Source organism: Strongylocentrotus purpuratus, unplaced genomic scaffold (genome assembly GCF_000002235.5).
Source record: "Strongylocentrotus purpuratus isolate Spur 01 unplaced genomic scaffold, Spur_5.0 spur5_scaffold_20, whole genome shotgun sequence".
Taxonomy (NCBI): domain Eukaryota; kingdom Metazoa; phylum Echinodermata; class Echinoidea; order Camarodonta; family Strongylocentrotidae; genus Strongylocentrotus; species Strongylocentrotus purpuratus.
Window position 1 is genome coordinate 9,043,176 of NW_022145606.1, and position 25,575 is coordinate 9,068,750.

The following is a 25,575-nucleotide window of genomic DNA, read 5'->3' on the forward strand; positions in this document are numbered from 1 at the left end:
TAAGGAGAGAAGTATGCATCATATTGAGAAACAAAAATCAGTAAAGGCTCGTTCAGATAAGACGCGGTAAACCGCCGCAAGAAAGCAACCACGTTTTTTTTTTACGTTTGAACATGAATGCAGAACTGCGCGCAACAAAGATCTATGAGCTCTGTGTTATGAGATACAGAAATGCGAAGCGTACTTTACATCATCATTTAAAATATGCCACGGTTATTACCGCGGTTATTGCCGCATCATATCTTAACGAATTAGCGTTAACAACCCTGTTTTAAATTACACACATGGCCTATTCCGAACCTGTGCACTGATTCCCTTCATAATTATGATGGATATTGATAAACAGAGTTTCAACCTCATTCGAATTGACGTAACCTAATCGCTGTTGATTAGTTATACATGATTACGTGATTACAGTCACGTGCTATTATTATTATCTTGCCTACTTGACAAATTTAAGTCGATTGGATATGAAGATGACCTTGCGTATACTATCGGAAGTTGTTAATGTCAAGCCTTTTATCTTTTGATGAATCAGCTTTAATTGGTTTACTCAGACAAACTTTTATCATGTTCTTGTCTAGAATTAGCCATGATATTCGTCTTGTTTCGTTTAGATTATATTGTTGAATCATTTACCTATTGTGGATAACATGAGTTATAATATATTTAGACAATTGCTATATTAGGCTTTATATATCTAAATCTTTGGATGTATTATGGTACATTATATTATTTACTTTATGCATTATATGTCATGTTATTACAAGAAGAACAAAGAGTATTTCTGCTGTATATAACTTTCTTTTGTTTTGCTATATACACTGCACAGCAAGTCTACTAATTGATGTTAGATAGTACAAGTAGAGAGATAGGAAGAGAAGCGTTATCCGTTGAAGGAGTGATCTTTGGACCCATACAGCAACGATTCATTAAGATGGTGAAGTTAAAGATAAAACTTAACTTCTTGGCCCCAACTCACCAAACTTGTCATCGGTGACAAATTACAGTTTTTGTTATTAGCTAGTGAAATCCTTGCTTCTGAACGTTCACCAGCAGATTTGACACTGTTTGTTTTTCATTAGTCATCGAAAAAATGCGGTGTGAAACGGGTCCCTGGTCCTGCGATTAAATAGTGAAAGAAACTGACCAGAAGCAAGGGTAAAGTATGTAGTACATAGGAACTAGTATACGATGTGATGAAGAAAACCCGTTAACTCGAAGAAGAAGATTTCTTAAAGGGATTGGTCTCAGATTCTTAACAAAATCCCGGATTTAGCTCATGATGCAATCAAAATTACAAACCTGTAGGTCAGTCAGGAATCCCATGACTTTAACAAGCTGTTTGCATGGTTATCAAGATATTTATGTTTGGAATTCGAAATCTCAAAAACCGTTTTCCTAAAGGCTTTTATAACACTGCAGTTAACAGGGGAAAATCGGTGTGGTAAAACCGGTCAATCAAAGATTTTAACACTTTAAGGCACTTCATAATCATTTTGAAGCGCAATTTTGTAAGGCTTCAATATTACACCATATCACAGACACTCATAACGCGTAGGGCCATGCATCTCATATTTGTAAGACTTGACACATTTTTAAACAATGCCTTTAAATGGCTGTGATGTATCGTTAATTTGTACACAACATATTTTATCAAGTTCTTCTCACAATCAGGATGAAAAATAGATGGAAGATAGTGATATAATACTTAATAGGTTAGACCGATGTTCTGTCGGACTAACTATTAATTGTTTTGTTGTTGTTGAAACATTACCAATTCATGAATAAGCATTTCATTTAGCAAAAGTGCGGACATCTAGATCCCTTTCTGGTACTGGCCAGTGGACAATATTATACAAATAATTAATGGTTATGAGTTCAATAGTGCGAATATGTTCATGAGTTGAAAGATTAACATTCTATTCAACGAGGCGTCAGCCGAGTTGAATAGAATTAACGTTAATCTTTCAACGAATGAACATATTTGCACTATTAAACGAATGAAAAACATTAATTATTTGTTTTATACAACATCGAAGAAGACCTAATAGAACGTTAATCAACAAATTATGCTTTACTCCTTATAAAGATAAATTAAAGTTCGAGTCAAGCCTTCTCGATTACATGCAGATTGCCTTCGCGTCAGATACACGCAGGGATACGCGCACATGCAGCAGAGAGGTACTAGGTACGCAGTCTGCATATAACCAAAAATGCACGGCACATATAACCAAAAATGCACGACCGTGCAATATACCATCTATTGAATATCATGTGACCAACAATCGTCCAATCAAATGACAAGGATCCACGTAGGTGTTGTATGGTTATAATAGCATCATGTGCTGGACATTAGAAAGTCCAAGTGTACAAGCTTCATGACAGCTACCCCAAGGTTGGTTATCCAAATCACATCTAAAATTGACAATACATGCAACGTAATTACACATTTGAGATGAAGAAAGGTTTCAAGGTTTCTTTATTTTTCCCGCATAATATAACATAATCAAATGAATATACACTATATACAAATTCAATAATATGACAATAACCACAGATACGACAAATGAATATATAATTATTCAAATAGGCCTAAATCATTTAAGATTGGCACAGTGGTGAAGCACAGTGGAGGAGTCTAATAAAGAGCACGGTTTTTATTTTATAGACCCCTTGAGAATAAAAAAAAAGTTACAAGTGCTCTGTAATATAATTAGAAAATATATGTATAAAAATGCTTAGGTAATCTTACACCTTCCCCCGACTCAATATGGCGGATATTCATATGCACTTCACATACAAATGGGTACACAACAAACTTGAGGCATTGTCAGTACAGTGCCAATTGCATAATTCGAAAAAAAGTAACATAGGCCTTAAAGTATTTCAGTGCCGGGGTCGATTTCAGCCACGAGTATGAAATTTACCAGGTATCCAATTATCTTAACATTTAAACCCTACAATTAAAATCAAAAGGGAGATTCTTGTTAACCTTTAAACATCAAATCGCGTTTTTTAAATGTACTAATTTTGGAAGAGTTTTGTGATTTTCATGGAATTGGTTTTGGGACTGACTTTGCGAGAAAAAAACTATGTTATTCTCCGAGGAAAGCGTCCCACATTGCATTAGTCTCAATAACAGCCTTTTGATTGGTGCTATAATCCAGACAATCGGCTTGGAATACAGATACGCCATAGAGCTGTTTGTTCTTTGCCATCTTAAAGCGTAGAGTGAGACTAGTCGGGTCGTCATACCATATCTGGTGAGTCTGCCCAGTTTCGCTGTCCTAAAAAGGAAAAGGAAGGGGAGAACAGGGGTGAAAGAGGGTTTGTGAGAGAAGGGAACCAAGAAAGACAGAGAGAAAGAAGAGGAGATCAAGGTTGCGGAAGATTTAAAGAAAGAGAGAGAGAAAGAGAAACAACATTCAAAAATCCGTAAAAGCTACTTGAACCATTTTCAATATCCACATTGAATTTGGTAGAATCAGGCACATTTTGACAAATTCTTTTATGTTTTGGGTTATTTGTTGCAATATACATGTGATGTTCTATGCGGCTTCATATGAACTGTTTAATATTTATATAAGAGTAGTTTATTGATTTATTCCTTGCCTTTGTTGCTGCACTACGGCCACTCACAGGACCTCCAAATATTCACAACAGCGAATGAGCGATAAATACACAAAGGCTGGAACAATGGATGTGTAAGTTTTAATCCCTGTGTTAAAAATTGAAGTTAATAACAAAAAACATAGATGTGTAATAGATGATAGTAATGTGGAAATAGCGTTACTAGGTAACATTCAGTTAATAAGAATAATATTTAAATGGCTTTACTTTCAATGAGATACAAGGGTTCACAAGATGACGAAGCGGATCCTAATCAAATGATTGGTTAAGAGCATACACGTGACCAGGCATGTAACTGTAGGCAGTGTACTGTAGCTGCCGTAACACGTAGTTTTACTAATGACCGGTCATTAGTAACATCATGTTATAACACATTTTATATACCTCATTTTAAGATTCTTTACTAATCCTGTCTTCTGATTGGTTGAAAATGCAGTCATGTTCTTAACCATGCCCGCTAATTGAAATTCATAGTCATTTTTCCCGGCTCTACCGGTTTATATCCATTTTTCATAGCACTTTTTCCATGGCTGTGAAACGTGACGTCATTTTGCTGCGATCCCCATTTTGGTTTACGTGTTACCGTATAAGTTTCTTTTGTGCGATGACCGATGCGCAATACCGTTAACGGTGTTTGAGTGCAATTTGATTTTGGTCGCTGCATTCAGGCGACGAATCTACCAATCCACGCAGCGCAGACGACCGATCGCCATTTTGTGTACTAGTCTCGATCGCAAAATACTGGGGTTTTTTTTCCAATTTTTTGTCAATAAAGAGGCAAAATGGAGGACACAGCTATGCCAAGATTTCAACTTATGGATGACATTCGGTATATAAAATATATATTGACTGCTTTTAATATTCGAGGCATAGTTGTTTCTATAGGGTCTCGGGAAACTCACAACCTGCTATGACCCCGCGGCGCAAGCGCCTTGGGGTCATAGCAGGTTGTGAGTTTCCCTTGACCCTATAGAAACCACTATGCCTCTCAAAGCAGTCAATATATCCTTATTATAAAACAAATAAAACATCATCTTATAAAAACACATCATTTTGTTCGGGCATAAGTAAAATTGTCCACACTCGGTGTCAAACACATATCGCCTCGGGCGTGTTATTAGATTGTTCCAAATTTAAAGGTACCTTGCGTGGGTAATTCTTACTAATGCCCTCACTGCTATGCATCTTTTATATAATATCGCACTCGTTTGGGGAATATTTCACTCGTGATCGTTTCGACGAAACATGCCTATCAGCTCGTGTGACATACCCTTGTATCCCACTGAAGGCCATTCAATATTATATAATTATCATTATCAGGTTCATCAATATTTTTTTAAGTTCACCTTATAATCGAAATATGGTGACTGGTATTCCTCGCTCCACTTTCGACCGGTCGTAGAGTTGTTCGCCAGTAGTTCCATGATAGTACCATAGCCTTGTTGTTTCCATGTACCCAACTTATAATTGCAAGTGTCGTTCTAAAGAAAAAATAAACCAATAACCAGCTTGAACGAAGTATTGAGTAGCAGTCATGTATGAGTAGTGAGTAGCTCTTTCCTACCGTCCAAAGTCACTTAAGATAGCGTCTGCGCTTGCGCGAATCTCCGATATCATTTTCTGGGGTCAGGTCAATTGTATATAGAATCAAATCAAGTGTGATCGACGTGCTCAACCCGCGTATTGACAAGTATACAAATTTGTTTCGGAAAAAATCTCGGTTTGTATTTTTTCTTATAAATCGATTTCATTTCCTAGTTGGGTCATAATAAATATGAAATCAAGCTGACTTTGGGGGCTTAACCCGACGGCTACGGACAGACTGACAACATTATTGTCAATGAGATAAGTGGTATAATGCGTATCCGGACACCTACCCCCTGGGCATCCACCCCCCCCCCCGGATAACCACCCCAGTCAACTACCCCCGGACGACGTCGTACGCGACAACCAGATGCTGGTGATTGTACGTCACGGACAGAGACAGAGACAGATACAGATACCCACTAAGGAAACCTACCCAGGACGACTACCCCCTGGGACAACTACCCCCTAGGACAGCTTCCCCCGGACAACTACCCCCTGGGACAACTACCGCCTAGGACAGCTTCCCCCGGACAACTACCCCCGGACAACAACCCTCTAAGATAGTTGTCCGGGGTAGATGTCTAATTGAAATAGACATATCAGAACTAAAAGTAAACCGAACTGAACTGAACTGAACTTACAGAACTGGTTTTCAAGTTACCTTTGTTAACAGCGTACAGGGGAAGTTATAGCCGTACCAAGGATTGGCAAGTACAAGCTTGGCCGGAGGTACACCGGCTTTGATGAAGTCATCCACACCTACAAAATGATTGAGGAAAAAATGTCTTCAAGAAACACTGCTATGACTTTGATATTCTGTTTTATAGTAAAGTTTACCGATTCTTTGAGCTCAATTACCATAAGATACTAAGCTAATATTCAGCATTCGGTAAAGGGGAATTCGTTTAATCGTAATAATCAAGTGGCTTTCATGGAAGCAGTGAGGTAACGGGGTGGAGGCTCTTGACTCTCGTAGGAGACACCTGGGCCCTATTTTATGAAAATTGTTGGTTTTGTTGGCTTTAGCTCCGGTGACCGTTACTAGCGCTCAGTTCATTTGAACGAATAATCGAACCGGGAACCAATTTAGCTAACCTGGGTGGAGTGTGGCAAACGTAATGTAGATTAAAATTCTTGGCAAAGGACCTTATTTTTGTTGGAGGGATTCTAACTTCTCGCATTGTGGTTCACAGTCTGAATCTGAAGCCTTATTCATCAGACCTCAACACTTCTTTAGTGGCTATGGACACACTTGGTAGTACAAGTTGCTAAAGCGCCCTCTCCCGCCAATAGCGAACACATGTTATCATGGGAAATAGTGGAAAGTGGACATTAATATGTCCTGACTGATTACCTTGTGTTGTTATATTGAGTGGTGCATTGGCCATGGCCTTCAGACCTACAAGATCGAGTTCGTCGTAAGCCATGATGAGGATGTAGTCTACGATCTCGCCTATGGAACGGTAGTCGAAGCATCGACCGAAGAACGTGCAGTCAGGTGAGAAAGCAGAATCGAACGTTACCTGAGATGGAGAGAACCATGAAAATCAACGTCAAATCGGATCATCGACTTGTGTATTGTTTTCTTATGTCATAATTTTGCACGGTACTAAATCCCCTGGATTTAATGAGGAAGTTCTTACACGAGCTGGAGTGCAAAGGAAAGTGATACGTGAGATGTTGATTAGGCGGTTGAAGTTCATATGTCACATTACACGTAAAGAAGGCCTAGAGAATCTTGCTTTGACAGGGAAAATTGTGGGAAGAAGGAGGATACTTTGGATGGACAGATTGCAGACATTGTTGGAAGAGAGAGGAGTGAAAGAACTGGGAGTGGTACTAATACAGAAGGCTAGGAGTTGTGGAACAGCATGATTGCCAAAGTCAAACGATATGGCACTTAGAGAGAGAGAGAGAGACATAATTTATATTCAATCCGTAGGACATCTCATTTATATAATCTACAACTATTTTGTTAAGGTGATATAATTAGTTTTTTAAGGCAAACCAGAGAATCGAATTGTACATCTCGTTTACTTATTATTTATGTCACTTAAAACAAATATGTAAAAATACGGGTATAATGTAAATTCACTCTGTTAACATGTTATTGATTTATTTAATCTACATCGTTTTGAGGCGCATTTTTATGATGATGATGAGGATAGTGATGATGATGGTGACAATTATCATTATAATTATATCGGTAATGATGATGATGATGATGATGAAACGAGTTCGTGAATGGGAAATCAGAGTAGAATGGTGAACGGGTACAATCAAGTAAACGACCAATAAACTGTAATTTAAGGTCATTTTGATGATGATAAGTTCCATTATGAATATATCGGTAATGATGATGATGATGAAGAAAAGGGATCGTGATTGGGATCAAGAGTACAACTAATTTTAGGTCACGACGCTAACAATGAAAATATCCATAATTAAGAAAAATCCACTCACTTTCGAGTATGGCAAGGCCTTTTTAAATGCATCCCTGATCTGTTTGACCAACGCTGTCAGCACATGAGCCTGGGATTTCAGCAGTGGCATCTCAAAGTCTATGTTATACCCGTCCGTGAAGTTCCCAACAGCGTAGTTCAGGGTGCGTTCGACCCAGGCGTTGCGGGCGCTCTCGTTGAAGAGAGTTTGAACGGAAAAGGAACCTGCATGATTTCATGACATGGAACGATCAGATAAACATGATGAAGACTTAAAGGTAATACAAAGTTTTGGTATGGGGTCATGAATTTGGTTCAAATGAACATATTGGAAGCATATGCGATCCTACAATATTCAGTGATCGTTGTCGCGAGTGAAATCGAGTCTAAAGTTATGAAAATGTAAATAATAAACTATTTATGTTGTATAGCTCTCTCTATCAAGGTCAAGATATTAATTCAGCCATAAAACAATGATTCTTGACCAAAATCGCCCAATTGGCTATTTCCGTTTGGATATTATATATCACGACTACATATTCTGAGATTTTTACGGTCGCAGCTACCATTGTATGGCCGTAAGCGCTATTTGAAATTTATCGAAATTTACCGGCAGCACCGGTAAATTTTGATATTCAATTTTTCTCGAAAGCAAAAGTGTTTCAGAGGCTAAATTTTCTAGTGCTTATAATACATCAACAGGAGCATCCAAATATATCATAATTGTAAATAATCACTATCCAGCCAATTTTGAAAATTTCTCAAAAATGTGTATTACTTTTAATTGGTTATCTGGAATTATATTGATGTAGAAAATAAATCCTTAAAGAACATTAAAGAAAAACATGCGCCTAACGATGAGCAAAGTTGCAAATCTGGGGGGGGGGGGGCGTTTCACAAAACTTATCATCAGTGACAATGACAATTTTTGTTATAAGCTACTGAAATCCTTGCTTCTGATTGGTTATCAGCAGATTTGTCACTGATTTTTGTCATTTGTCATTGGAAAAAGGCTTCGTGAAACGGGCCCCTGAAGAGTGAACGTACCCCATACAACGATCCGCACACCCTTAGAGTGGGCGTGGCACATCATCTGAGGATCAAAGCCATCTTGTACAGCCACCGTGGTGATGTTGTCCCAGAAGTAGTCCCTCCAATTGGCTCCATTGGCAGAAAATACGTGAATCTGTAAATAAACGCCGAGCAATTATATTATTATTACGTCACTAAAAAGGGAGGAAAGGCAAAGCGGTGCTAACGAAAGCCTGGGGAAGAAAACAAGAAGTGTACTGTAGCTGCCGTAATAGTATTAGTACAAGTCGAGCAGGAGGAAGAGGAGTCATATTATTAGTCATAATAATAGAAGTAGAAGTAGTAGTAGAAGTAGTAGTAGTAGTAGTAGTCGTAGTAGTAGAAGCGGCAGTACAGGTATACGTAGTAGTAGTAGTAGTAGTAGTAGTAGTAGTAGTAGTAGTATCAGTAGTAATAGTAGTAGTAGTTGTAGAAGTGGTTGTAGTAGCAGTAGCAAGAGGAGTAGTAATATCAGTAGCAGTAGCAGTACTAGTTAGTAGTCGTAGTAGTACTAGTAGTGGTAGTAGTACTAGTAGTGGTGGTAGTACTTGAAGTAGAAGCAGCAGTACAAGTATAAGTAGCAGCAGCAGTACTAGAAGTAGTAATAGTAGAAGTAGTAGTAGTAGTAGTAGTAGTAGTATTAGAAGTAGTAGTAGTAGAACTAGAAGTAGTAGAAGTAGCAGCAGCAGCAGTAGGGGTAGTAGTAGTAGTAGTAGTAGTAGTAGTAGTAGAAACGGCAGTACGGGTATAAATAGAAGAAGTAGTAGAAGCAGTAGAAGTAGTAGTAGTAGAATTAGTAGTAGTAGTAGTAGTAGTAGTAGTAGTAGTAGTAGTAGTAGTAGAAGTAGTAGTAGTGGTAGTAGTAGAAGTAGTAGTAATATCATCATTAACAGTAGTATAAGTGGTATTATAAAAATAAAGTAAGGCAGATTAATCATGCTGATTAACCTCGACCAGTAAAACAAAATGCAATTTAACTGATATTCAGCAAATTAAATATTGACCCCAAATGCAATTTTAACCTGCAAAAATGGAAATTGAAAATGGTGCAATAATAATCAAAAATCCTTCCAGCTCATAATGTTCTCACCTCCTTCTTTGGAGTGGTTCGTATAGGATCACACAGAGCTGGATCAGAACAAGGGCAAGGCGGCGGACCCCTCTGGAAATCAACCCCGTTAGCCACCCAAGACAAACCGAGTAGCACAATCATACACGGAACTAACACATGTCGGACTACCGACGCCATTTTACTCGTATAGTTGTTTGCCTTCTTCCTTGTTGTTGACACCAGTAGATCATATAATATAATACATTTATCAACAATACGTTTAGCGTGTTTACTGAAATGTGTGGGCGGTTCAATGGGCATGCCAATACAAATAGGAAAGCCTCGCACGTGACCTTACTGCCACAATGAGTTCATCTTTCTGTTGCCAAATGCAGACCGGAAACCGAAACAGATACCATTACACGCATTTTTTCTTAATAGATCATTTCCAAAGTGTGTTTAAATTCATACAGGTTTCCAACCTTGCGACGAGCTACTATACATTCACCTAGCTGTGATATCAATAGCCGAATGCAAATTAAGCATACATTGGTTGCTACTTTGTCGGACAGATTTTATGGCCTGCCCTTTCCCTAACAGCACGTGATGAAGGCCTATGGAATTTGTTCTATGAAAATATTATATCGGGGCACGTGAATGGAATAAATCCGTAACGATCGAGGACCTCATAAAATAAGAAGTATGCATTTATATACAAATGACGCATGCGAACGAGTTCATTATACGACCTACCGGTACTCGAGTCGAGGCTGTATGTGCATTATTCTATGATAAGGCCCGGTCACACAGCCTTTTGCGTCTGTATCGCGGGTAAAATTTCGCGATTTTTTTTTGCCCGCGGTTGCCCGTGGTGGAAAATGTGCAAAATTGGCTTACCCGCGGTTTACCCGTGGTATGCCCGCGGAACAGACGCCGGCGACTGTTCCGCGTCCTTATCGCGGGTGAAGCGCGGCGGTACCGCGGCCTACCACGCTTACACGCGGTACACACGCTAATGCACGTGATAACAACGCGGTACAGACGCGGAACAAACGTGCTATGACCGTGCTCCACCCGCGATTACCCGCTAAAATTTCGCGTCCAATTCCGCGTGTAACCACGTCTTAACCGCGGCCGTAGCACGTCCTAGCACGTTCGTTCCGCGTCTGTACCGCGTCTTTACCGCGTGTGTACCACGTGTACCGCCCGCGATTACCCGCGGTCAAAATTTTTGGGCAGCCCAAAACTTTTTCGCGCGGCCAACCGCGTGTGAATTTCTTACCGCGTGTAACGACGGGTAAAGTACGGCTGTATCGCGTCTTTATCGCGACCTCAAAGCGTCCAACAGCGTCTGCTTCACGGGCAGAAATTTTTGGCCGTGATTCGGCCGCGATACGCTCGTGGAGGGGCTGTGTGACCGGGCCTATAGGTGCATTAGCAGATTAAGAGCGCGTGTAGATCGTTGAATAAACGCATGAAAACATGGACCAATTGTTTATTACAAAGAACTGACAATTCCTTGTTGTTTGACGTAAACATTAATTTGTATAACTGTTGATTTGTGTCATTATCAAAGATGATTTTGTCATTTAAATTGTATGTTCTTTCAAATTTGACACTCGGTTTTTCATTATCTCAGTGACAAACAAAATTATTTTGTGTTGCGCCCTCTGCAACAGAACTCAACTATCTCTTCAAAGGAAATCTCACCCCAAAGAAGAAGTGCAGGTATTCTGAAACGAGAATATTCATGAGAAACCTTTACCCCAGAAGAGCACAAACTTATTTATGCAATTTTACGTTCTGGCAATTGTAGTACAAAGGATAATAGCAGATAACTGAAATGTTTTATCACCACAAACGTCTGGGAAAGAATCATCCATAAATTTGAATACATTTACTTCATAAACGACTTTACATATTCGTCAAGTTATCAAGAAAATGGCGATGCCCATGTCGTGCTGAAAAACTTTATATTATTCTTACTCCATGCCTCTCTCATACACTATGGTGGGGAATCTTGTAGATTAATGGGCAAGAATATAATAAATCTCTAAACAATAAGAAACTTTGTTTTGTTTCCTTTAAACTTAAAGTGCACTTTTAAACCTTTACACGCACCTAGCACTGCATGCGCTTCGCGTTCTAAAAATCGTTGGATAGTACTGAAAACAATTGCACGCTTTTTCATTGACTAAATAATTGTGACAGACTCAGTAAATGAATCACACGTGACCGCGTTGGAACAATCATTTGGTTAGGATATAGCAAAAGCTTGTATACATATGATTATATTACGAGAATGGCCTTTTAAAGGCGTGTGCACTGATGTCCCTCATAGCTTAGGGACTTTTCGATATGCACGTCGATATAGTGGACTGCTACGTGTGACTTCCTTAAATGACGTAATAGAATAACGTAACCCTCACTACAATGATTAAAGGTACAAGTAATAATGGGCTTGCTTATTTGACAAATTTGAGTCGATGGACGTGTTTACTTCATGGATACCTTTTCAAGTTTCTCTTGCCGACCGACAAGTTTAGGAGAGCCTTGTCCGACATAGCAACAACGCATGTATGTAACGTGAATCTCATCTATAGAGATGCGATTTTACATAGCAGGGGGAATCGACTAGATGGTAACCAGGGGGTTCTAGAGATTAGCATGCATAAATTGAGAGAAAAAAACAGTAAAGGCCGGTTTAGATGTGATGCGGTAAACCGCCGCAAAAAAGCAGCCGCGTTTTTTTAAACGTATACATGAATGCAAAACTTCGCTAAACAAAGGTCTCTTGATCATGAGCTCTGTGTTAAAAGACACAGAAATGCGAAGCGTACTATACTTTACATCATCATTTAAAATATGCCACGGTTATTACCGCGGTTATAGCCGCATCATATCTTAACGAAGCGTTAACCTTGTTTTAAATTACACAAATAGCATGTTACAAACCTGTGCACTGATTTCGTTCATAATTATGATGAATATTGATAAGCAGAGTTTGAACCTCATTCGAATTGACGTAAACTAATCGCTGTTGATTAGTTAAACATGATTACATGATTACAGTCACGTGCTATGTTTATCTTGCCTACTTGACAAATGTAAGTCGATTGGATATGAAAATGACCTTGCGTATGCTATCAGAAGTTGTTAATGTCAAGCATTTTATCTTTTGATGAATAAGCTTTAATTGGTTTACTCAGACAATCTTTTGTCATGTTCTTGTCTAGAATTAGCCATGATATTCGTGTTGTCTTGATTAGATTATTTTTATACTGGTGAATCACGTTAAGTCTAGAAGCTCATCTTAAAGGAGATTGTATATGGTAAGTTTACTTGTGCAGTAGGTCGTAATTCGCTGACACCAATTTTTGTTATTGAAATACCATTTCGAACTCGTCGGAGAGTCTTCGGGTGAGGGAAATTTAAGATTTTCCATATGGGACGATTGGTGGAAAATGCAAAGTATTACATAATGCCTGTTGATCATAAAACTGTAGGCTAATCCTGGTGATTGACTATGCATCTTTGAAGGTCTAAGAAGTAGTAAATGAGGAGGGTTGATACCTATAAATCAATTTGACAAAAAATTTAACCAAAGGAACCATCGATAAAAATTCCAACCGGCTCACCAGTTAAGCACTTAATCAATTACTACATCGATCAATCAATCAATCAATCAATCAATCCACCAATGAGTGAATGAATGAATGAATTCATTAATCAATCCCAAACCTACAAAACAACTAATCAATCAAAAGTTTGAAATATATATTTTACATTTTCTTAAAGGATGTCACAGCCTGTTCATTAAACATTGAATATCATCTTTAAAAAAAAATATGTAACCGAATCGTAGAAAGTGAGCTAAAAGGATGAACAAACCCTAAATGCTTACTTCTTGTTTTTTTTTAAACAGCAAAAAACCGAAGAAAAGGAAATAGTCAAAGATTTATCACGCTCCAGTTTGTCTGAGAAAGGATTTCCATTAGGTTTAAAGCTTAACCTAAGGTTATAGTTAGGGTAAGGTTGTAATAGCTTAGGGTATTGATCAGTCGTAGTCAGAGCATACACATGCTTGAAACTAACATTTTTGAAATTATGTTCATTAAATGTTTTTTAATTGTTTATGGTATTTCGGCAGGAGTAACGTGACACGTTTTAATAATTTTATCTAAATGTTCTCTAATTGTGTACGATGTATATATTTTCAATTTGTGTAACTCATGTGCAATTCAGTTGTGAAAGTGCCATTCATGAAAAAAAAGCTGCAATAAAATACAATGTATCCATCTATCTATCTAACTATCCATGTATGTTAGGGCTATGTGCGTCATTCATTGATTACAGACAGGAAAACGATCTTCCGAATGTTTGCATCGCTCTTGTCGAATCTCAGTCAGTCGGAAGTGTTTACTTGACATCGATACGTTAAGATTAGTTATCACCTTACGAGAACTAATACACGGTAAAGGTTACTCATTGTTCAATTAAAATAGATCAATTCTGTGTTTAAATGTGAGTGTGTAATAATCGTTTTAATAGTAGTTATAGTAATTGTTATAGTAATTGTTGTAAAGTGATTGTAATATTAAATGTAATAGTACTTATTGCAATAGTAATAACTGTAAGAGTAATTATAATAGTAATTGTAATACTAACTGTAATAGTAATTGTATTAGAAATAAAAGTAATTATATTCCACATACTAAGAATCTTGCTCTACGATTGGTCAAAAGTAAATCATGTGATGAAAGATAGTTCGCCCATCATTGATGGGATTGATGGGAGAAGAAAAGTTTGTTGCACTGTGTAGATAGTAGTATTATCTACACAGTGCAACGCACTTTAATTGTATACGCTGCGTATTGCTCTCCTCTTTAAGCGCCTAGTACTCGAACTTTGGTCACGCGCGAACTATATGATCACACCACCATACTGCATACACTGTACGTTTCGTATACCGTTTGCTAGATGTTAATTGATGACTTGTTGCTCTAAAATGACGGAAGAAGTGAAATGTTTCGATGTGGAATATAAAGCAAATAATTACCTTTTGGTTTCAGGCGATGGCAAACTATCACTTCCGCGGCGATCTGAATGTTTACGCTATCTTTCCTCAGCTTCGCTTCGGAAAGATAGCTACATCCAGATCGCCTCGAAAGTGATAGTTTGTCCCATCACCTTCACCAACGGTAGTTATTTGCTTATTATTTTAATAATCGTTATAGTAATTGTAATAGTAATAGTAATAGTAAATGTATTAGTCATCGTTATAGTAGATGTAATTTTAAACATAATTGTAATAGTAACTATCGTTATATTAATTATAATGGTAACTATTGTAATATTAAGTGCAATATTAATTTTAATAGTAAATGTAATAGGAATTGAACTTGTACTTGTAATTGTAATATTGATTTTAATAGCCTATTTTCATAGATAAGACACTAAACATGAATCTGTTAAAATTGCCAAGCAAGACATACAAATGCATACATTAATTTTACAAAACAAGATAAAATTCAAGAAAAGTATCAATTATCGACTATAATGTTGAAATGGTAATTGTCACTTTTCTATTAAACCATAACATCAATTAGGATAGGCTTACATCAATCATACGTAATAAACAAGCGTATGTGGAACTCTGTGTGTGTGTGGTGTGTGTGCGTGCGTGTGTGCGTGTGTGTGGACGGGTATGTGGGTGTGGGTGTGGGCGTGCGTGGAGCTGCTCAATTGTTGTATCTACATTAATATTTGGTTCAGAAAGGGGGCGGGGCATGCACGATTGAACGATCAAATCAGCGTATCGTTCTCCAAACCGTCTCGTCATCATGATCAATAGGTTAACCTTTGACCTTCAGAAGGACAAATACTGGTATCTTATCTCTACTGTCGAGTAGCTAGTATCATTGATATACCAGCTATCTGGATTCTTACGGTAAAACCCTGGATTAGTCCAGGCTTCTATTCGGTGACATTCAATGAACCGGACCAGACGTGTTTGTAGGTGTGCTCCCAATAGGACGGTCTTCGAAATCTTCATTTTTACCCACCTCTGGTAAGTTTTGATAACATCTTTCACATTACACAGTAGGCTTGCGGGTGCACCATGTGAGAGAGAGGGGGGATTAAGAAGTCCTGAAAAGGACTCTCGGTAATCTTTCTTGAGGGTTTGTTAGTCCTGAAAAGGACTGTTGGTATACTCTTGAAAAAGACTGTTGGTTATCTTTCTTAACTATAGCGCTTGGAGAGGATAAGTAATTTTTCACATTATTTAACCTCTTGACTACTGGGGGGTGTTTCACAAAGATCCTAAGTAAAAATTAACTCTAAGTTGGACTTAAAATTAATGGAGAGCGATCTGTAGCATTAAAATAAGATATATTCATAAACAGACATTGAAGTATTTTAGACTTTCCATAAATTCCACATCAAGAACATGTAATCTCCTTGATAATAGAAAATATGAATGATTTGAATCAACATCTAATGCTTTTTAGAATAACTTTTACAAAATATTTTCAAAGATGTTAACGGCTTTCCATAATTTTTAAGTCCAACTTAGAGATAAGTTCAACTTAGGATCTTTGTGAAACACCCCCAGGATTCTTTCATTCCTATTGGATTGACACAGAAATCACTTGGTTCTAATTGACAATGGGTTAATAATTGAAGTTTAAAGTTTCCGTGAACTTTAAAAAAAACAAAAAAAACACACATGCAACCCCACCACAGGTAGATAATTTGATTTGATTTATTTACTTCTGTTTTATTTCCTTTTTCTTTTGCAGTTTTACAAATATATAACAAACAAAACATTGCAAATTTTACACATGACAAAAAAAAATTATGTACTAAAGTAAGGCTGGTTGTAACTAATCGAAAACCTCAAAGCTCATCTTGCTAGCTTGATTGCAAAGACATTCGCGAAATTAAATCAAGGGGCAATTTAATACCCAATTGTACAAGCCATAGACATCATGTTCCGATTTCGTAGTACGTTATTGCACATTTAAATGGGTGATTAATATGGCTTTTGTGACTGTTTTAGGCTATATTTTTCCGGAAGTCTTTAAGATCACATTTAATTCAATGTACTTATTCTTTTCCCATCTGCTCAATGCTTTCCGGCCTTGCAGTGTTCATTATACCAATGGAAGACTGGAAATAAGTTATCTTAGCTCTCTTATCTATATATACCGGCAGGAAAATGGACGTTATAAATTCAATAGTTGATAATTATCACGGAGATTATTCTTGCAACAGACAATGTACAAGTTTAAAGATTCAGTTCAGTGAGCTCTTCGAACGATGAATAATATTTTGTGAGCTGGTTCATTTTTTTGTGTCTTTATGTGTGGGTGTGCGTGTGTGTGTGATTGTCCCCGGCTTAAGGCGACTGCCCCACGAATTGAAGTATTCGTAATGCGACAAGACATAGCTGCAATATTTCAAGTGTATGTTCCAATACATATATCTAAATGTAGGTTCATTGCCGATTGGTCTACACCCAGTTCGTCTACTACTCAATCGGTCTATTCCCATATGGTCTACACCCAACCCGTCTACTATCCAGATGGTCTAATAATCATTTCGTCTACTCATCACTTGGTCTAATTAAATGATGATTTAGACTATTAGTCATTTGGTATAATTTACATTTGGTCTAATATCCACTAAGTTTACTACCACTTTAGTTTATGGTTCATTTAGCCTAATTCCAGTGGATCCAGCTAGTTATTAGACAAAATGAACAATAGACCAAATGGGTAGTAGACTAATTGGAGATTAGACCATGTGGAAATATGAACAAATGACTATTAGACGAAATGATTATTAGACCAGTAGATAGGCTAGGTGTAGACCATATGGGAATAGACTAATTGGGTAGTAGACGAACTGGTTATGGACCAAACGGCAATTCACCTTTCTGTGTACATGGCATGTAAAGTGTAGTGATGCTGAGCTGATTCCTTGTACTTTAGAATAACCTCCAAACCCTCAACATTTATTCATATATGCCACATATTCCATCCAATCCAATAATTTCCCAAGCGTTTCGAAGGCATAACTTTCACAGCGCAAGTCACATGACCAGAACTCAACTTTATCCGCTACATGTTATCTTTAAACGTCTACTACAACATTTTACAAAACTATTACCGGTATGTACAGTGCCAGTACTGTGATATAATTATGCCTATCTATTAACACCTCCTAGCCGTACGCACACGTGTGCCTCTCATGTATTCACTAGACACCTAATTGATCACTCTGATATTTCACCTATGTAACGTAATACATTCTTTGTCCTCCATTTCGATTTCCTACATCAAGTCTTTATTCACCAGATAAATGATAGGGGCTATAATGTAACATGATATTCATCATATGGTTTCTTGCTAAAACAATTGAACGTGCTTGTGCTTCTCAAATTCAGGGCTATCTATCATCAAACAATCTGTGTAGTAAAATGCAATCTGCTTATAGATCTTCTCATAGCGTTGAAACTGCTCTTTTACGTGTATATAATGATTTGTTGTTAGCTGTGGACCAAGGTGATGAAGCTGTTTTAATACTTTTAGACTATTCTGCGGCTTTCGATACTATCAGTCATGATGTTTTTCTTGATCGCTTACGTAATAGATATGGTGTATCAGGTACTGCCTTGAATTGGTTTAAAACCTACTTTATGAATCGTTCACAATCTATTGTCATTAATGACTCATTATCCAAACATCATGTTCCACTTGAAGGTGTTCCTCAGGGATCCGTCATCGGCCCTTTATCATTTACTCTGTACACTGCACCACTTGAAGATATTATTGAAGCGCATGGTTTAGGCCGAATGATATATGCAGATGACACCCAAGTTTATGTTGTTTTGAAACGTGATTCCGACCATTCTGTTATTACTAAACTTGAAAGATGTATAAATGATATCAAAGCTTGGTCCACTGCTAATGATTTGAAGTTGAATGAGGATAAAACTGAGGTGATACATGTAACATCTCGATTCAGAAAGTCCTCCCATTTACCATCTGTCGAAATTGCTAATGTTCCGATACAACCTGTCAAAAGTGCACGTAACCTTGGTGTCATCTTTGAAAATGATCTTAGGATGGATGATTATATAAAAAATATTTGTCGCTCAGCTTCATATGCCTTGTACAAGATAGGTCGTATTAGAAATTTTCTTGATAAAAAATCTACCGAAACGCTTATACATGCATTTATTACATGCCGTCTTGATCAATGCAACAGCCTTCTTTATGGCCTTCCGGAGTCGCACATTGCAAAACTCCAGAGAATCCAAAACTCTGCTGCCAGGCTTGTAACACGCACGCGTTCTTGTGAACACATCACCCCAGTACTTCGCGAATTGCATTGGTTGCCGGTGACATACCGCATTATGTACAAAATCTTAGTTTTAACTTATAAATGCATTCATGAATTGGCACCAATTTATCTGCAAGAATTAATCGAGGAATACAAACCCTCACGCAATTTACGGTCTTCTTCACAATTAAACCTCGTATCTACTTCTGTGTCAACTCTCTCTTATGGTAATCGCTCCTTTCGCAAAGCTTCTGCTGAACTTGGGAACAGATTACCTTTAAATGTAAAAAACTGTCAAACCGTTAACCTATTCAAAACTAGTCTCAAGACACATTTATTCAAAATTGCGTTCGATGATTAATTAACTCTGTTCACTTTGATGTGTATTCCATATGTATTGTAATTTGTAGGTTTATTTGCATTTTTAGTTTTGTATAAGATGTAATTGTATATCAGTCTATTTTGTGTGTATAGCGCTTAGAGACTTCGGTGGTAAGCGCTTTATAAGTAACGTTTTTATTATTATTATTATTATTTGTTCCAATGCATTCGCTGCTGTGGAATCAGTTGGCAAACACTTAATCCCATACAACTGTTTTGTTCGTCAGTTTTCTTCATAGAAGGAAAATAATTTACCTGACTTATTTTTTAACTTTAGATATCATACATTTGTTTATGTGCAAAACTCTCTGTTTAATTAATGTGAATATGCTACTCTGTTTCTGCATTCAATAAGAAATTCAATGTCAGTACTAATGATCGAATTATAAAAGAATACCGATTAATGTACATTAATGCACATTAAAGGTATATATTACATATTTCATCTCTCTCTCCTTTTTTCTGTCTCTGTCTCTGTCTCTCTTTCTGCCTCTCCCTCTCTCTCTCTCCCCCTTTCTGTGTCTCTGTGTCTCTCTTTTTCTCTCTCTCCCCTATCTCTGTCTCTCTGTCTCTCTCTCTCTCTCTCTCTCACACACACACACACACACACGCACATACACACACACACACACACACACCTCCCAATATGCTACGATCCCCTCTGCTTACCCCGTATATACCAATTGTCTCACACTTTAAACTATGTTTTTATCTCTTCGTTGTATCTAATCTTTGGAACTAAACTCAAGACTGCACCAACATTTCAGATGAAGCCCCCACCCCCTCCCCTTTTAACCCGTTACTGATCTCACAGATCAGACCCCCCCCTCCCCCCCCCCAACCACCCACGCCGCTTCCTCTGCCCTCATAATCTGCCATGCGAACGTTCAACATTGTTTTAAAGCCCGTCTGTACTAGTTTGGCCAAGAGGGATTAGAACACCCAGCGTGGTCACTGACAGGTGGTTATCTCATCAACTCAACTCTCAATTAACATAAGAAAAAGAGGATCACTGGGGACCAACGGGCACCGATTAAGCATTGTTTTCTATATAGAGGGCGCAAGTTCAGAGCCAAAATCGTACACTCCCTTTCTCATAACCGCCACTGATAACACAGCTCTGTCAATCTATATGTGGGAGCAAATGTTAGTGAAAGCTCTTGAACTTCTGCAGGTCATAGGTTCGATCCTCACTCGATGCATTTATCCCTGCACCCAGTATTTTATCCACATTCGCCCTTCTCGACCCAGATGTAGAATGGGTACCTGGCAATGCTGTGGTAATCGTTATCGCAGGGCGCGCAGGGAGAGAAATGCATGTAGTAATACTCAGGAGGGTTTCCTGTGCATGCTATGTAAATGATAAGACACAACTGTTATCATCCTTATCATCATTAATATTTGTATTTTATCTTCAGATTTAATTTAAGGACTGTGTAAACGTGGCAGCTTGAGGCACTGTGCCACACCCCCTTCATGCCTCTCTATCTCTCTCTCTCTCTCTCTCTCTTTCTCTCTCTCTCAGTCTTTCTATCTGTCTCCTCCTCTCTCTCTCCCTCTCTCTCCCTCTCTCTTTCTCTCTGTGTCTCCCTCTCTCTCTCTCTCTCTCTCTCTCTCGTCACCCTTTCTCTCTCCCTCCCCTCTCATTCTCTTTCTCCCTCTCTCTCTGTCCCTCCCTCCCCCCTCTCTCTCTCTCTCTCTCTCGTCCCTCTCTCTCTCGCCCCTCTCTCTCTCTCCCACTCTCTCTCTCTCTATCTTCACCTCCCATCAATCTTAAACAGCCTCCTTCCTCTGTCCCCATATTTGCCAAGCGTCTCTTTTTTAAATGTTATCTTTTTGTTTGATTGCATCATCAGAACTAAGTTCAAGACTGTGTTAACCTGTCTGCCAAGATGGACGTGACCGTGGTGAGGAATAACTTTACAGCAGCTAAGTCTGCCGCTGGAGATGTCGATTTTGAACCGTTCCTTAAGGGCTACGATGAGATCGCAAGGTGAGATACTTATGATTATCAACGCATGACTATTTCGTAGATGTGTTGTGGATAAGTCACCCGACTGCATATCACAAGGTACGGGGTTCGGGTCCCGCCGAGACACTAATAGGGACTTTTAGATTATAAACGACGAGAACGCGGACTACCCTTTTAAGGAAATGTGACGTCACTGCCAGTGCCTTAAAAGGACGTCACATTGCCTTAAAAGGGCAGTCCACGTTCTGGTCGTGCAGAATCTAAAAGTCCCTATTGTCCTTTGGCAAGAAGACGTTGATCTACATTTGCCACTCTCCACCCAGGTGTAAAATGGTTACCCGGTAGGATGCGAAAGGTTAATGTGGTTGTATGAGCAAGTGGCACTTGTAAAATGGCGACTGGCCGGAATACTCCCCAGGGAGTGTATAATGTGCATACATTGTGTGCGGGTAAGCCTGGATCCGATGACCGGGGTAATAATATGTACTGCGCCTAGAAACAAAGTATTATAAATGTGAGCTATTATTATTATTTCGCACCAGGTTGTACGACAGCATGGGCCAGGTCTTTCACTTCGCTTCCAAGGACATGCGCTCCCGTATCAAGACCGTCAACAACCTCACCAAGGAAGATGGTTCCGTCTACACCGCGGTCGTCAAGGCACTCGACCACGAGAAGGCTCAGGGGATCAAGAAGAAGACCAAGGGCGGTGTCACGGCGGCGTCTAAGATCCTTCTGGAGATGCACTGGGATGTTGCATTCTTCATCCTCATCATGAAGGTATAGTATTTATTTGTTTATATGAAGAGATTAATTCCAAAAGGAGCTAAATCAAAAAGAAGAGATGGAGAACAGAATTCCCGAGGGAACAACAAAAAATCGGTCAATGAAATGCCCCTTTTTTTCAATTCTTGACAGAGAATGGGTGAAGCCCAGGACGACACGAAGATGTCCCAGGTAGCAAGGAAGGCTTACGATGATTCTCTTGCTCCCCACAACGCCCTGCCAATCAGAACAGCCGCACGCCTCGCCTGCAAGACATTACCCATCCGAAAGGACTTCGTAGAAAAGTAAATATAAAGTCATCTACCACCGGCGGATTCATTTATTTATTGATTTATGTTATTTAATTTCACCTTTTTTAATTATTATTTATTTATTTTAAAACAAAAATGGAGTGGTGGGGAGGGGGGGGGGGGGGGAACGGAAAAGGGGACAACAGGCCCATGCCTCCCCTCTTTTCTCTTTCTTAGCCCTTATCAGGGATGTGATAAAACTTATTTCGAAATTGGTATGTAGCAGCAAAATGATTTTTTGAAAGCACGTGCACAGTTTTAGATCAAAATACTCTGTGGATTCTCTCAATGAGTGAAAATTGAATCCCTCTGTTTTTTTCTACACAATAAGAGGGGTGAGAATAATACACTGCCATTTGCGCAATTTCAATTTGAAAAAAGAAAAAATGACTATCATTTCGCTAATAATGAATGTTTGCCTCTACGTTTACAATTTTTTTAGATTTGACAGATTAAAGGCCGTCTGTACTAGTTTGGCCAGGGGGATTTGACCTCCCTGCAAGGTCACTGACAGGTGGTTATCTCATCAAATCAGCTCTCAATTAACATAAGAAAATGAGGATCATGGGGGACCAACAAGCACCGATTAGGCATTGTTTGTTGTATAGAGGGCGCAAGTAGCTATTAGTAGTACAGTGGGGCTTTAAACTATTTTATACTATTACGACCACAGGTATCTGAAGCAGAATACCGCCGAGGCCGTCGCTCTCCTTCCCGCAACGATTGGGGCGCTAAAGGCCATCCATTCCATCATGGAAGCTGCCTTCATCAAGAACGACCTCATGAAGGAAGCCGAAGCCGAAGCAGCGAGGAATAAAGCAGAAGACGCAACACAGCCAGGTGTCTAGCAGCCTAGAAGAAAACAGGGGATAGCAACGATCCCTGTGGAACACCTTATTGATTATGTGCAATGTTGTAATAGATTAAAGATATTGAAAATAATATCGCTCGTGCAGCGGCGCACGAAACGTCGTGATCTTTCCGATCCCTTGTTGACCATACAATGCGAGACAAACGAATATCACTAGCGATATTATTTTCGATACTACATCCGCAATGAGTAATATATTTAGCATTAGATTAAAGATAGCTTGAATAATATCCATTTCTAGTATTCGTTAGAACTGTGTATCGATGATTTAAGTATTCGTGTGTGGTTTGCTATTACTTACTGAAATCTGAATACCCTGTGAATTCGAAATATTGAAGCCATTAATATCTCTGCAAGTGTTATGCAATTTGTCCTCCCTTGTCATAGTTAATGCACAATCATTCTCTCCCTCCCCTCTCTAATAAACCACTTCTTCGGAGATACTATCCTAATCTATATTGACAGATAAAGGTCATTTGAACGTAATTATAAGACCCACGGAGATGAATACTAGATACGTGCTCATGAAAGTTATGTTATAATCTTCATTTATTTAGGGACCGCTGGTACATTCTATGATACGCATGGGGGAAGTTTTCTTTACAAAAGGGGCAACCAAAAGATATTCATGAAATGTCTCCATTTACTTTGGTAGTCATTATTCTAAGATGCATAAACTAGGTTGGACTTCTCCATGTTTATAAAGGATCTGTGGATATTTGAGAGTCCTTTTTACAAAATGCTAATTAACTCCGAAGTGGCTTATATAACATGCACTTTCTCTAAAATTGTTTTACATTTTCCTTTTCTGCCCGTGCCTTGACTGTGTTTATTCTAAATTCAAACAGTTTGCTTAGTTGTAGAGGTCTCGTGCATGGTCTAAAAGTTGAAACGTCAGACTGTGGATCACGTGGGTTGCAGTTCAAGTTCCACCGTGGCACTAATGTCTTTTGGCAAGACATTAATCTACATTTGCCACTCTGCACCCAGGTGTTAAATGGGTACCAGTAGGAATACATTCCTTGGCTGCTGTTAGCACCGAAAAGTTAGGCTAGCATAGCCGGCTTACATGCTAACGCCTTGAGTGGTCGATGTCTGCGCTATATAAAAATATCCAATATTATTATCATTATTAGAGAATTTAGATTTCTTTGTTACCAGAATTAAAGATAACCTTGCAAAATCATTTAAGTAAGCTTTAGAAAGAAAAATATACCTTGAGCAGGTTCATCATTTGTTGGTATTTCTTAAATAAAGAAATTTATGAAATTGAAATTGTGTTGTGATGAGTAGTGTGCATTGAAACTGTAAATAAATCTATATTGAAATCAAATATCATAAGTTACGAAATCACTTGTTAGTGTGTTTTTAGAGGTTCCTGATTTTAGAATGATGTACACCCCCCCCCCCCAAAAAAAAAAAAAAAAATGAAAAATGAAAAATTCAACATTTACATTTTGCTGCAACTGAATGATTCATATCTTTCCTCCTTCCGTAAAATGGAGTTACTACATTATAATAATTCTCATTCGAAATCCTTACTTACTCCCTCCTCAATACCAAACCTAAGATAAAGTTGAAACCTAACGAAAAGGGCATCTTCCAACCCTAAATCGTACCACTTTTTCTCTTTACGTATCACTTTTCCTTCTCTTTTTAATTCTTCAAAGTTGCTCTGAAATTTAGTCAGCGCCTTAAAGGTAAAGACCAGTTATGGTCATGCGATTGTATTGTGAAAGAAACGTTGTGGAATCGATCAGAAAAGGTTGATCATCTACATTGTAGCATCTAGCATAATATGCCAAATTTCTTATCATTTTGATGATTCCAGAACCTTGCATATTGCAAGGTTCTGGAATCATCAAAATGATAAGAAATTTGGCCCATTCTTCGTAAAGTTACAAGCACTATACACAGAAAGATGTATATGGGACTACCCTATATCTCTCACAGACCATGAGAGAAACAAATTTACCAAATATATGAATTAGTAGGCGGTTTCCCGGCAAATTTTTTATCATCATGTATTAGTCAAAACATATTCTTTCACATGATTGGTAATGAGAGCTTCCATTTCATTTTTTGAAATTGGGGCGTTTCCAATACTGGTCTTTACCTTTAACAAAACCTCTCTAGCTCCT

General features: G+C 38.4%; 2 protein-coding genes across 3 annotated transcripts; one reads left to right on the top strand and one right to left on the bottom strand.

The window, feature by feature from the left end:
* Nucleotides 1-2,529: 2,529 nt before the first annotated feature.
* Nucleotides 2,530-10,234, bottom strand: LOC105447463 (di-N-acetylchitobiase). 2 transcript variants are annotated; one of them, XM_011685539.2, is made up of 7 exons: nt 9,823-10,230; nt 8,709-8,847; nt 7,684-7,886; nt 6,575-6,743; nt 5,882-5,979; nt 4,980-5,114; nt 2,531-3,290 (listed from the first exon to the last, which is right to left on the bottom strand). In XM_011685539.2, exons 1-7 carry the CDS (start codon nt 10,102-10,104, stop codon nt 3,099-3,101), a joined length of 1,218 nt encoding a protein of 405 aa, XP_011683841.2. In that variant the 5' UTR covers nt 10,105-10,230; the 3' UTR covers nt 2,531-3,098. The 2 variants fall into 2 exon arrangements, with proteins under 2 accessions (XP_030848573.1, XP_011683841.2); XM_030992713.1 differs by lacking the exon at nt 4,980-5,114 and having other exon boundaries at nt 2,530-3,290; nt 9,823-10,234.
* Nucleotides 10,235-15,745: 5,511 nt separating this feature from the next.
* On the top strand, nt 15,746-23,575 carry LOC594090 (glycolipid transfer protein domain-containing protein 2). Its single transcript, XM_793540.5, has 5 exons — nt 15,746-15,853; nt 21,372-21,508; nt 22,030-22,267; nt 22,406-22,557; nt 23,237-23,575. Exons 2-5 carry the CDS (start codon nt 21,408-21,410, stop codon nt 23,409-23,411), a joined length of 666 nt encoding a protein of 221 aa, XP_798633.1. The 5' UTR covers nt 15,746-15,853; nt 21,372-21,407; the 3' UTR covers nt 23,412-23,575.
* The last annotated feature ends 2,000 nt before the right edge of the window (nt 23,576-25,575 follow it).

Bases quoted from the DNA above. Each gene is read 5' to 3' on its own strand.
- LOC594090 (XM_793540.5), top strand. From the start codon at position 21,408: ATGGACGTGACCGTGGTGAGGAATAACTTTACAGCAGCTAAGTCTGCC. The intron at 22,268-22,405 runs GTATAGTATTTA...AATTCTTGACAG, and splicing joins TCTTCATCCTCATCATGAAG to AGAATGGGTGAAGCCCAGGA. The intron at 22,558-23,236 runs GTAAATATAAAG...TTACGACCACAG, and splicing joins CGAAAGGACTTCGTAGAAAA to GTATCTGAAGCAGAATACCG.
- LOC105447463 (XM_011685539.2), bottom strand. From the start codon at position 10,104: ATGCCCATTGAACCGCCCACACATTTCAGTAAACACGCTAAACGTATT. The intron at 8,848-9,822 runs GTGAGAACATTA...GTTTATTTACAG, and splicing joins GAACCACTCCAAAGAAGGAG to ATTCACGTATTTTCTGCCAA. The intron at 3,291-4,979 runs GTGAACTTAAAA...TTTCCTTTTTAG, and splicing joins CACCATATTTCGATTATAAG to GACAGCGAAACTGGGCAGAC.